This window comes from Lepidochelys kempii, chromosome 5 (assembly GCF_965140285.1).
Source record: "Lepidochelys kempii isolate rLepKem1 chromosome 5, rLepKem1.hap1, whole genome shotgun sequence".
Classification (NCBI taxonomy): Eukaryota; Metazoa; Chordata; order Testudines; family Cheloniidae; genus Lepidochelys; species Lepidochelys kempii.
This window is the reverse complement of record NC_136384.1, coordinates 103,306,005-103,316,958: the sequence shown is the minus strand read 5'-3', so window position 1 is coordinate 103,316,958 and position 10,954 is coordinate 103,306,005. Positions and strand designations below refer to the sequence as shown.

General features: G+C 42.9%; 1 protein-coding gene and 1 pseudogene across 2 annotated transcripts in view; both read left to right on the top strand.

Moving 5' to 3' along the window:
• Window positions 1–7,331: 7,331 nt before the first annotated feature.
• LOC140911953 (interferon beta-like) lies at window positions 7,332–7,964 on the top strand (annotated as a pseudogene).
• A 230-nt stretch (window positions 7,965–8,194) lies between these two features.
• SPATA6L (spermatogenesis associated 6 like) overlaps window positions 8,195–10,954 on the top strand; it is a 34,427-nt gene continuing 31,667 nt past the window's right edge. The window contains exons 1-2 of one of the 2 annotated variants that reach the window (XM_073345250.2): window positions 8,195–8,422; window positions 9,606–9,743. In XM_073345250.2, the coding sequence (XP_073201351.1) occupies window positions 8,231–8,422; window positions 9,606–9,743 (330 nt within the window). In that variant the 5' untranslated portion in view covers window positions 8,195–8,230. The remainder of the gene's footprint in view (window positions 8,423–9,605; window positions 9,744–10,954) is intronic. The other variant, XM_078852674.1, reaches the window with a different exon arrangement.

Sequence of the window (10,954 nt, the reverse complement as noted above, 5' to 3'; positions counted from 1 at the left end):
GTGCTGAAGGGTTGACGCCTTGTCAGAAGTTCAGACGAATAGAGGCCAAGATGAGCTTGTCTTTTAGCCAAAAAGCTCCCCAAGGTTGGAAAGCCCCTCAAGGGAAATTAAGATTAAAGGGGTTTATTTGATGGCCCTTTCTGGTTATCTAGCACAGTTTTGGTCTAACAGGGAGATGAAGCTGTCCATAAAAGGAAAAGTACAGGCAAGCTTGACACAGACCTTGAGAGAGGAAAAGGAGGAGAAATGATGTGGGAAATACACCATGAATTTTGTTGTGGTGCCATAATTGTTAGATGAACAATAGGAGTAAGGGAAATATAGAAGATAATTATTTAGACCTTGTTGGAAGATCTGTTATTTTCTAAAGGTATTTAGGGACTGGACAGCCCAACAGCATTTGGCATTTTATAAAACCTCTAGCTTTCTGAAAAAGTTTTTACGATGGTGGCAGGACAATAAATATAATAGTGTCTAGCAGAATGGAGAAAAAACATCCTACCCAACACAAAAATGGCAGAACAGTAAACTGGGTGCCTTGTATAAATATACAAGGATGAACATGAAGAAAAAAGACTCTAAAAATTGTGAAAAGAAACCACCACAGGAAAAATATGTATCTCGCTTTCAGTGTTTTTTGACAGGTGGGATATGAATTTGCTCCACAGTTAAGAATCGAAAACAGATCCAAAAATCAGGTGTGCTTCTTCCAGGTCCAGTTATAAAGTAGCCAAAATCTCATGAGCGGGTCTAAAAATGGGATTTTTTTTTTCATGAAAGCAAGACCAGGGCTGGCGCCGACTCTTGACTTTCTTGGTTTCCTGTAGATGCCAACAGACTTAGCAACAACAGTCTATTTGGATTATCTCCATCTGCTTTTTCTATCCTATGCTTTTCCCAGGTTAGTCATTACTGATGGGGAATTTACATAAAGCCTCTGAAGACAGTTAGTGAAGAGTTAAAGAGAAGAGTTAAAAGGGCCTGCTTGAAGAGAGGTTACAGCAAGTTGCTTCTATGCTTTGGCTGGGCCAATATTTTTCTTGCCCATTCTGTCAAAGTAAAGTGTCTATACTTTATATGCTAATCTCTAGTGTTTTCATTAAAGCAATCTTCCCCCTCAGCAGGTCATCCAAGTTTGGGAATATAGAAAAACCATAATGCTACTTGTTTGTATTATAGTGTAATATACCACTATTTTCAATTCTGTGTGGTACATTATCGAATGCAATAAAGTATGGGATCATATCTGGGTTAGCCTCACTCCATATCGGTTTTGCAATTTTGACATCAAACTGATTTATCTTGTGCTTCAGAACAGCTAGCGTGCATTCTGCTTGATCTTTGCTTTAGAGTTAGGCAGGGAAAAATGGTCAGACAAAGGGATAAAATAAGATGGCATGGATATGGAATTGACAATTTTGCCATTTGTCAAACAAGCATCATTTTGTTCGGGGCCATGCACATACATTGTGCTTCTGTGCAGAAGATGACAATTACACCTCTACCCCGATATAATGCTGTCCTCAGGAGCCAAAAAATCTTACTGTGTTATAGGTGAAACCACATTATATCGAACTTGCTTTGGCCTCAAGCATTTCCATTATTAAAGCAGCCCCACCCCCCAGAGCGCTGCTTTACTGTGTTGTATGCGAACCCGTGTTATATTGGGTCGTGTTATATCGGGGTAGAGGTGTATGTATTAGCAATTTGGAATGCACTAGCTGGTGCATAGCTTTGCCCCCTTGTCGGTGAACCACATTTCCTTGGGCAATGTAGTAGCGTGGGGTACCTGGACTGCACCTTTTAACATTATCTTGAGCACTAGATAGATACCCCATACTTGGGGAAAGGATCACTACACCTTATTCTGGCCTTGTATCTGCCTAGTCCTGAGAACTCCCGAGTTATTGCTTTTTATTAGGTGGAGCACCTGGTTTCCATTGCTATTAGTCATTAAACTACCCTAATTATCCAAGGATCCAGGATTGTTCATTCTAATCCAATGTGTTCAAATAAATTCAAAAAATTTGGTAGAAGGTTGTAAATAAGGATTAAGAACAAATCAATACTAGGGCTTTTTTTTTCCCCTTAAGCTTGAGGACATACTATACATGTACATCTTAAGTTCATTGACTGCTGCTTATCTACCACATATCACCACTGCTTATGACATTAGAAACAACTTGCTATGGAATTTATGAGGTCACAGAAAAGGGAAGATTATGGTATGCAAATATCCTTAGCAAGAAAATGAGGCAAGAAACACAGAACACGTGCGGCCAAATGGTGCCACCTCTCATCAAAGCTCAAAAATCTGGCTTTCGGTGAAATATTTTGCCCCTTAGCCTGCTGGGTTGGCATGGAATAGCTGCACTGGTGCTCTACTGGTAGAGACAAATGGGGTTCCTATACACCTCATACATTGGTGGTCACCTACTGCAGAACAGACCTATCTAGTGGCTACACCCACAGCCCTCCATTCTGCTGCAAAGAAAGGCACAACAGAGTCCAAGGGGCATAGAGACTTCCCAGCACATACCCTGCTCTCAGTACAGTACAGCTATTCTGCTTGTATTCTGGTTTTGTATATAAACAGAGGATAGGGCAGCACTTGTGACTTAATATAGTGGTTGATTAGTTTCTAAAATGTTTGGAGGTTTTCTACTCTAGGAGGTCCTGGCTTTCATTCTGTTACACAGCAAAACTGAGCAAAATCGAAGGACATGACATCTGATCTTAGGAGGTCTTGCCCAAGAAAAGCAAGTATGTCTTAGACCACTTCACCTATTTCCATTGTAGAGACAGTCTCCCTTTGTACAGCTTCTAGCCGGTCTAGAGTGTCTTATATCCTGAGACGCAGGTCTGAAGGAGATAGGCCTGGGAAATATTTCAGTAACTGTAACACATTTGCAGTGTGTATATTTTCCTCACATAATGTGCCTGAACTGTTTTAAGCATTTTGCTCAATTTTACATAAGGTGCTTACATCTTTACAAAAAGAAATACGATCTTATGTATAATGTACATATGCAGTGTAGCATGTACAATATAAAGTGATGCTTCTTGGCCAATGCAATGTTATAACAAATATATACATGTGGTACTCGGTTATGGCTCTAAGAGTGGGAGGGGGAGTTGCACTGCCTGAGTGGTGGAGGCTAAAGGCATTCCTAGTCTTGGGAGCATACTCTCACAGTGCCCCTCAAGTGGCAATTGCTACATCTACAGAACAACAATAATACATGCTCTCTTTGGTGCAGGCCGACACACACTTGCCTGGAGGGTTATAGCCACCCCCCACCACCACCACTGCATGTGCATATAAGGGGTGTGCCTATGGTCATGCTCTTCACTCACCGGCCACACATGACCTTTTCGTGGGGCTGATGGATACCAACAGTACCTTCCTTGCACTCAGGCCACGTCTACACTATGGGCACTACAACAGCATAGTTATGGTGTTGTAACTGTAAGTCTGTAGTGTAGACAGACTACCGCAACAGAAGGGTTTTTTTTTTCTTTCTTTCCATTGCTGTAGGAACTCCATCTCTGAGCAACGGTAGCTAGATGGACAGAAGCATTCTTCTATTGACCTAGCTGCAGTTACACTGGGGGTTAAGTTGGCATAGCTACAGTGCTCAGGGATATAGCTCTTTCACACCTCACTGCCATAGCTATGTTGACCTATATTTTTAGTGTAGGCCAAGTCTCAGTTAGTATATGCAGACATATTATGGCTGCTTCCTCTACAGAGACTATGGAGAAGGGGTTGCTTTCACCTCATTTGCCACTAGAAATAACAATGCTGTGTGGAGCTGCTATTGTTACATAAGGATGAGGGTGTAACTGCAGAAGCAGAGGTCATCCTGCATCTCGAGAACTGGAACAGCAGACCATAACTGCAGGCCCTGGTGACTGTGTTCCACTATATTTAAATGCAAATAGCTTGTTAAATACAAGCTCTCCCTGCCTTCCCGTGAAGTACCCCACAAGCAAAGGTTATCATAATTTTGGCCCTTTTTATCTGGACTAATTATACTTCCATATTAGTTAAACAGCATTTCACCAGTGGAGTTGTGTATAATATTGGGTGAAAACATATCACAATCACAATGAGAGTCCATGAAAATGTTACATTTCTTCTGGGAGGATTGCTCTTCAGGCAGGCTCTCCCCTTTGATCAGTGCTTCAGTCTCTTGGTGTGGTGTCTGTAGATGTAGCTGGAAGAGAGAGAGCATGGCAAACGTCTCTCCCTTTTATCATGTTCTTTCTTCCCTCTTGGCTTTGCCTCCCCCCCTTCAGAATCAGGTGAGCATTACCTCATCGCAGTCCCAAACTGTCCAAAGGAAGGGGGGATGGATGACTCGAGAGTCTGACAGATTCTTTTGTTGCTGCCTAGGCCAGCGTCCTTTGTTCCTGTGAGGCTTGGCTGGGTTTGTCCCATACATGCCCTGATGAGGTGTGAACTGCCTCTCTGCTCTTGGAGAGTTTTCGCTTGGGCTTATTTTAAGCCAAAACGACATATTTTTAGCCTTCACAACATGAAATTATAACCTCTAACATTACTCTAATATTGCTGTAACAACAATTACTATAACATCACTATGACCACAATGCTCAGTGCAGCATGAGCCTTCCGAAGACACCCGACATGACAAACTTTGCATTAGATATCACACAATCATAAGGATGAACATGGGGGTGTAGGGTGTTCCTACGAGGTACAGAACGTCACACCATGAAAATGATACATTTCTTCTGGGAGGATTAGATCCTCAATAGCTGAACACATCTTTAGCAAACTTGCGGCCAGAGGCGGCACAGGCCCTGGCCTTGCAGCCAAGCAAGTCAGTATGTACAGTTTTCCTCTGGTTGTCTTCTTAGGAAAAGGATATCCACAGCTACATGCTGAAATGGAACCTCAATCCAACATTTAAAATTCTAGTAATAAACCTGCCAGTTGAATCAGATCTAGTGAGGATCCACCTCTCTACCAAGTTTGGTGTAAATGGATAGTAGTTTCAAAGAGCTATAAGTCAAGAGTAACGCTGCCAACAACATATTTTAGTCACAGCCTAAACATTTGAGACTTATTCAACATTTATGAAAAATGTTTGGCCCTTTGTAAGCATTTTCTGAAATATATATACACATGTGAGTTTTTGTTAGAAAAGAACATCTCTGTAATGAGAAAGTATAACAAACACTCATATAAATACATATTTTAAAGAGAATTTTCTCCAGAAAAGTTCATGCAGATATCTTGAAAGCAGTTTTGAACTTGAAGGCAACCAGCCCGGGAACAGACACAATAGCATTGACTCAGGTGAACCATCATACAGAACAAGTAGCAAATTATGCATAGCAAATACTCATAGGGAAAAGATGTGGTGAGGAGGTCCCGAGCAATCAGAGTGGAATGAGTATAAACCATTTGTCAAATCATTTAAAATAAACACATTAGCACCTTCTGAATTTGCAGATTATTTGCAAATAGGAAAAGGGGCGAAACTAATCTCTTATTTCACATTCAAGTTAAGCTGGCTGACACAGAGGAAAAAATTCCAACAAAATTTCCTCCTATGTTCACTGAAATTTAAATACGCAGTATTTCATCGAATTCAAGCAAATATTTCACCCAGCTGAGTCTGCATCTAACCTTTCCCAGAAAACAGGCGAATGGCTGATGCAAATGTGCTGCAAGACTATGTGCCTTTACTTCCACTGCTTTCTTATTTTAGCTTTTCTTGTTAAGATTCAGATTTTAAAATTTCTCTTTCATATAAATATTATCTCCTGAAGCTTCAACTTGCTAGGACTCCCACTCGAGTGAATGTGAGATTGGGGTGCAGAGCCTCTGGTATGATTGGGTCCCTTTAAAGTGATACTGCATTCTTTAAAGTGACACTTCCAAATAGTTTAGGCAGAACTCTAGATTATGATTAAAGAAAGTGCTTGAGGTGATGGGGCAGGGAGATGTAAAAGAAGTGACGTGAACAGACATATGTTTATGTTTTCTTCTTTTCCTTTTTAAAAATTAATATGAAAAAATTCCTTTTCAATTTTTGGGTTGAAAACCATTCCCCTTCACTGATGGAAACTCCAACATGACAGCCTAGTGCTATGGTATGAAAAAGAGAAAGTGAAACTTGCTACAGGATGCATATTTCATTCATCAGACCACTTGAATTTCAATGTCCAAGCTCAGTGAAATGCACATTGAGAAAAGAATAAAGCTTGAATGGTGAAAAGGCAAACACATTTGAAAGTGACATTCCTTTATGTCAGTCGCTCTAACATATTTATTATCAACCACAAAAACAATCTTTCTGCACAACTCCCTTCCATGTCATTACACTACATCACTGGGAACTACTCAGAAGTGCCCGAGAAGTTAGCATGTTCACACCCTTCAACTGTATCTGTTCCTCGGGTGTTTCACAGCTGATATCAGTTTTTTAAGTAAACATCCCAGTTTCTGAGTGACCTCTGTCCATCCTCTGGTATTCCCTACACACATGGTTTTTCCTCTGTCATATTTCAAATGGCCAGGAAATTGTGTGAGATTAATAGAGACTTGTCTGGCCCCAATCTCTCATAGGAATTTTTTCCATGCTGATCAAATTTTAAGAGGTCCTTATAATGTTAGGTTGGAAGGAGGGAATGAGGCAGCCAGAGTATAGCAGGGTTTTCTGATTTTGAGTGCGACACCAGAGAGGGAAAGTTTTCCACCAGCTGGCAAAGTGAAGGAACAGCAGCTTTACACATCACTTCACTGCTGTTATCTGCAGAGTAGAGCAAAAAGAAGCTCTGCAGTAGTCCCCCCCCCACCCCCGCCCATCTGCCAAAATTCATTGTTATCACTTAAAAACATGGATAGTCTTACTGGTGTAACAGACATTCAGACCTGCCTAGCAGTGCTAACTACAGGAACTTGGGAGTAGACAGAGAGGTCCCTACTCTAACCTGTAACTGGATGACACTGTTAATCATCATACTCTTCTTACCCTTTAAATTTTTTTTAATCTAAAAGGGCAGGGGGGGCCTAAGGAAAGAAATGTAGGGATTCTTTAACATTAAAAAAGTTAATGACTGTGGTTTTGTTCTTCTAATGACTTGTTCGCTTCCACTAAATAAAAAGAAGGAAACTGAAAGTGAAAACCTCAAGCAGGAAAAACCTTGAAAAGTAGAAAGTGACAAAAGAAAAATCTTTTCCTACAGAATACTTAAATTCAGAGACAGGGGTCAAAAACACAAAAGTCTACGAAAGACCTTGAACAGGCACCAGTTGCTCAAGTTCTACACAAACACAGGGAATCTAAGACATCATCATGATCAGCAGGTGGTTGCTGCAGTGTTGCCTCATGCTGCTCCTCTCCAGTGAAATCTCATGTCTGGACTGTAACGGGATTTATGTTCTACAAGCCAGAATGACCAGCAAGAGTTTACAGCGTCTGTAGAAAATGGGTAGAAACTTTCCCTTCCAATGTCTAAATGAAATGACAGCTTTCAAGCCCAGAGGTATCCTCAAGATCCGACTATCCCAGCAAGAGAATGCCAAGGTAGCCATCCAGCAGATCCTCTAAGAGCTCTTCCATATCTTTAACAACAATCTCACCCAAACTTCCTGGAATGGGACTTCCATAAAGGACTTCCAAAATGGTCTTCACCAGCAGATTGAGAAACTGGGGACGTGTTAGAGTGCTGAGAAGGGAAAGGAGATAACCTATCCACGAAATGAGAACCTCCTGCTCACCAGCCTGAAGCTGAAGCAATACTTCCAGACAACAGATGATTTCCTGAAAGAAAAGCAATACAGCCGGTGTGCAAAAGCATCTGATTCCACAGCACCTCATCTCACGCCAGACACACTTCCACATGGCACAGGTAAGAGCCACATGCAGAGGGCTCTATTCCTGCATGCACAGGCGCGGACTTTCCATTGTGCCCGGGGCGGGTCTTGACCAGCACCAGCTGTAACCTAGGTCCCACCCCCTCTTCACCCCTTACCTCAAGGCCACAGCCCTGCCCCCACCCTCCCCTCCCCAATCTTCATGCCCCATTCCGGCCCCTCCCCCTAATGTGTCACATCCTCGCTCCTCCCCCTTCCCCTCCAGCCTCCTGCATGCTGCGAAACAGCTCATGGTGGGGGGAGGGAGGGACGGAGGCGGAAGTGCGCTAGGGGGACTCCAGGGGGCGCGCGCGGGCTGCCTCCGCGTTCCGAAGGCGAATGCCGGAACGTTTGAGTCTCCATGGCAACGCGACGCTTCCCCTGCCGGACAGCAGCGCGCTGATCCGGGCGGAGAGGGCCAGGGCCGGGGCCGCGGCCGGCCTGAGAGCGGAGGCGGCGAGAACCCCCCGCAGCCCCCCAGCGCGCCCCGGCATGCCGCTGAAGGTGGTGGTGGAGCTGCAGATCCACGCGGTGAGGCGGGTGCAGGGGCCCGAACTAGCAAGGGCAGCGAGCGAGGGAGGGGCGGGAGAGCCGCTCCCCCCCCCCCCTCCCCGCGCGCCCCACCGCACAACCTTCCCAGCTGGGTACGCGCGGCCGCGCAGGGCCCCGACGTGCAGCACCACTCCGCTGCCCGGGCCACACGCTGCCCCTGCTGTCCCCACGGGCCGCGCGTGGGCTGCTGCTCCGTGTTATCCCAGCGGGGTCAGCGCTGTCGCCTCCCTTCGCGGGGGCACTGACAGGAAGCTGCGTGTTTAAAGGATTCTGTGCGGTAACTTGTAAAGAAACAATCAGTACTCTGTGAAGCACCACGAAATAAGGCCCTAATGGCTCTTACCTGGCCCTAGCCCTTCAGCCCTAGGGCACGCCCTGTTTTCATATAGGCTGTACACTGCCTATCCCGTGGGAACAATGGGAATTACACCGAAGGGGGAAAGGGGCTTAATGGTAAAGGTTAGGGCAATGTCAGGACTCAGTTCTACAACACTGTGTGCAATATTCATTGTGTAATAGTCTTTTTCAGGATTATTGTGTCAGTTCAGAGTCTGGCAAGAGCAGATAATAACCACCTTTTGTGTAGTGCTTTTCATCAGAGGCGAAATAGTTATTTTTAAATGTTTCTCTTATCTCTTAGCCTTTGAATTCCCTCTTCTGGCATCCGATTAAAATATTTTAGTTTCTGTTCAGTAAAATGTTAAAATCCATGATATTTCATCACCAAGGATACAGTTATTGAAAAAAGAAAGTCCCAAATATATGAAGTATAAAACCAGCAAATGCACAACATATTAACACTTTTTTAAATAAAAGGAACAAAACTAAAGAAAACATTCTGGGCCAGCTCACATAGGCCAGCAGTGGGTGTTTTTCTGCAATGTAGACGTACGCTTTTAGCCACTTTTGAAAATCCCACTCCAAAAACTCAATTCTGCCCTTAGTTATACAGCTGTAACTTCCACTGGTGTAACTGAAGATAGAACTGGACCCTAACTGCACCCTTGTCAACAGAGAAGCCCAGGGCACAGACATTGTACTACCTACTTGACCATAATGGTAGTCCCTGCAGATTGTGCAACAGGCGCATTGGTGGGACAGAGTGGGGAAGGCTGCCCTAAAAGAATTCTGATCACCATGATTGTTTTCTCTCTTTCATAAGGTCACTTGCCCTGGTGTGGTCCTGCCAGAGAAACATGACATTTACCTTAGTGTCTGCATCATGGGCCAATACAAGGAGACAGAATGCCTTCCTCCAATTTTCCCTCTCTTGTTTCATGAGAAGATGTGGTTTGAAAAGGTGATTCTCACTTATTACATGCTTTGGGCTTGATCCTCTACTGCCTTTCACCATGGATAGTAATTTACACTGTGCAAAGTGGGTGTAAAATGCTACCATCAGTGTACAGTTAGTAGAAGATTTTGATTTACTATAATTTTACACTTGCTTCCCATGCAAGGTAGCAAAGAATCAGATCTGTTTCATCTTTGACTGGGAACAGGTTCTAAAATTTAACACTTTGCTATCTGAATTTTTATTCATGGCAATAGCACTGGCGGTTGTGGATCACTGGTTAGACTGGAGTGTGCTCCAGGGAAACAATCCTATATAATCCTAGGAAGGACATTAGTGTGTTAGTTCTCTTGCTCGGGATTTATTTGGTTGCGATCCCATTTCTGTGGAAACAAAATAACATCTCTGCTGTGGGATGACTATCATCTGATTTTCATGATACTGGCAGGCATAGAATTAAAGATAATGACAGATGAATGCTTTAACCAACATTTTACATGCCATATTAAAATCTGAAATAACCAAGAACACAAGAATTCATCCTGAATTTCCTTGGGAGTAAATGGTTTGGCTAACTCTAAAATGTTCATAAAAGATTTTTAAAAATACTCTCTCTGCTGATTGGCTATGATATTGATGAATGGTGACGTATGCATGATGATGGTTTTTAAAAATGGTTTCAGCACAGTTTGGCTGTGGCAAGAAAACTTTGTTGAAATCACTACAGGTAACATAGTTTTAATACATAAGTAGACATTTTTTAAGAGTACAGAGCACATCTGTTACCATTATTCTTTCCCTAATGGCTCTTGCTCTGCTCTATTAGGAGAATCTCTGCTTTTTGCAAACAGCTTTCTGTGTGGCTCTGTTTTCACAAATAAATCTTTCCACATCTCTCATAAGATTCCACTTTCTAAGGAATACGATTAAATGCCTTTCACTTCCTAGGCCTGGAGTGACAGTTGAAGATTACTTGACAGTGAATTGAGCCTTGTCTTCACTAGGAAAAAAGGTGTGTTCTTACCTTGTGTTAGCTAATTCGCAATAATGAACATGACATAAAATCCTGTGAAGACAAGGGAGTTATAGTTTTAACAAGTGTTAGGTCAAGATAAATCCTAGGCTCCCACATAGTCTTTACTTTGACTGCTAACATGTATGAAAAATACAAATTGTCTTGTTTTTGCTAAGATACGACCTCATTTTTATTACTGTGT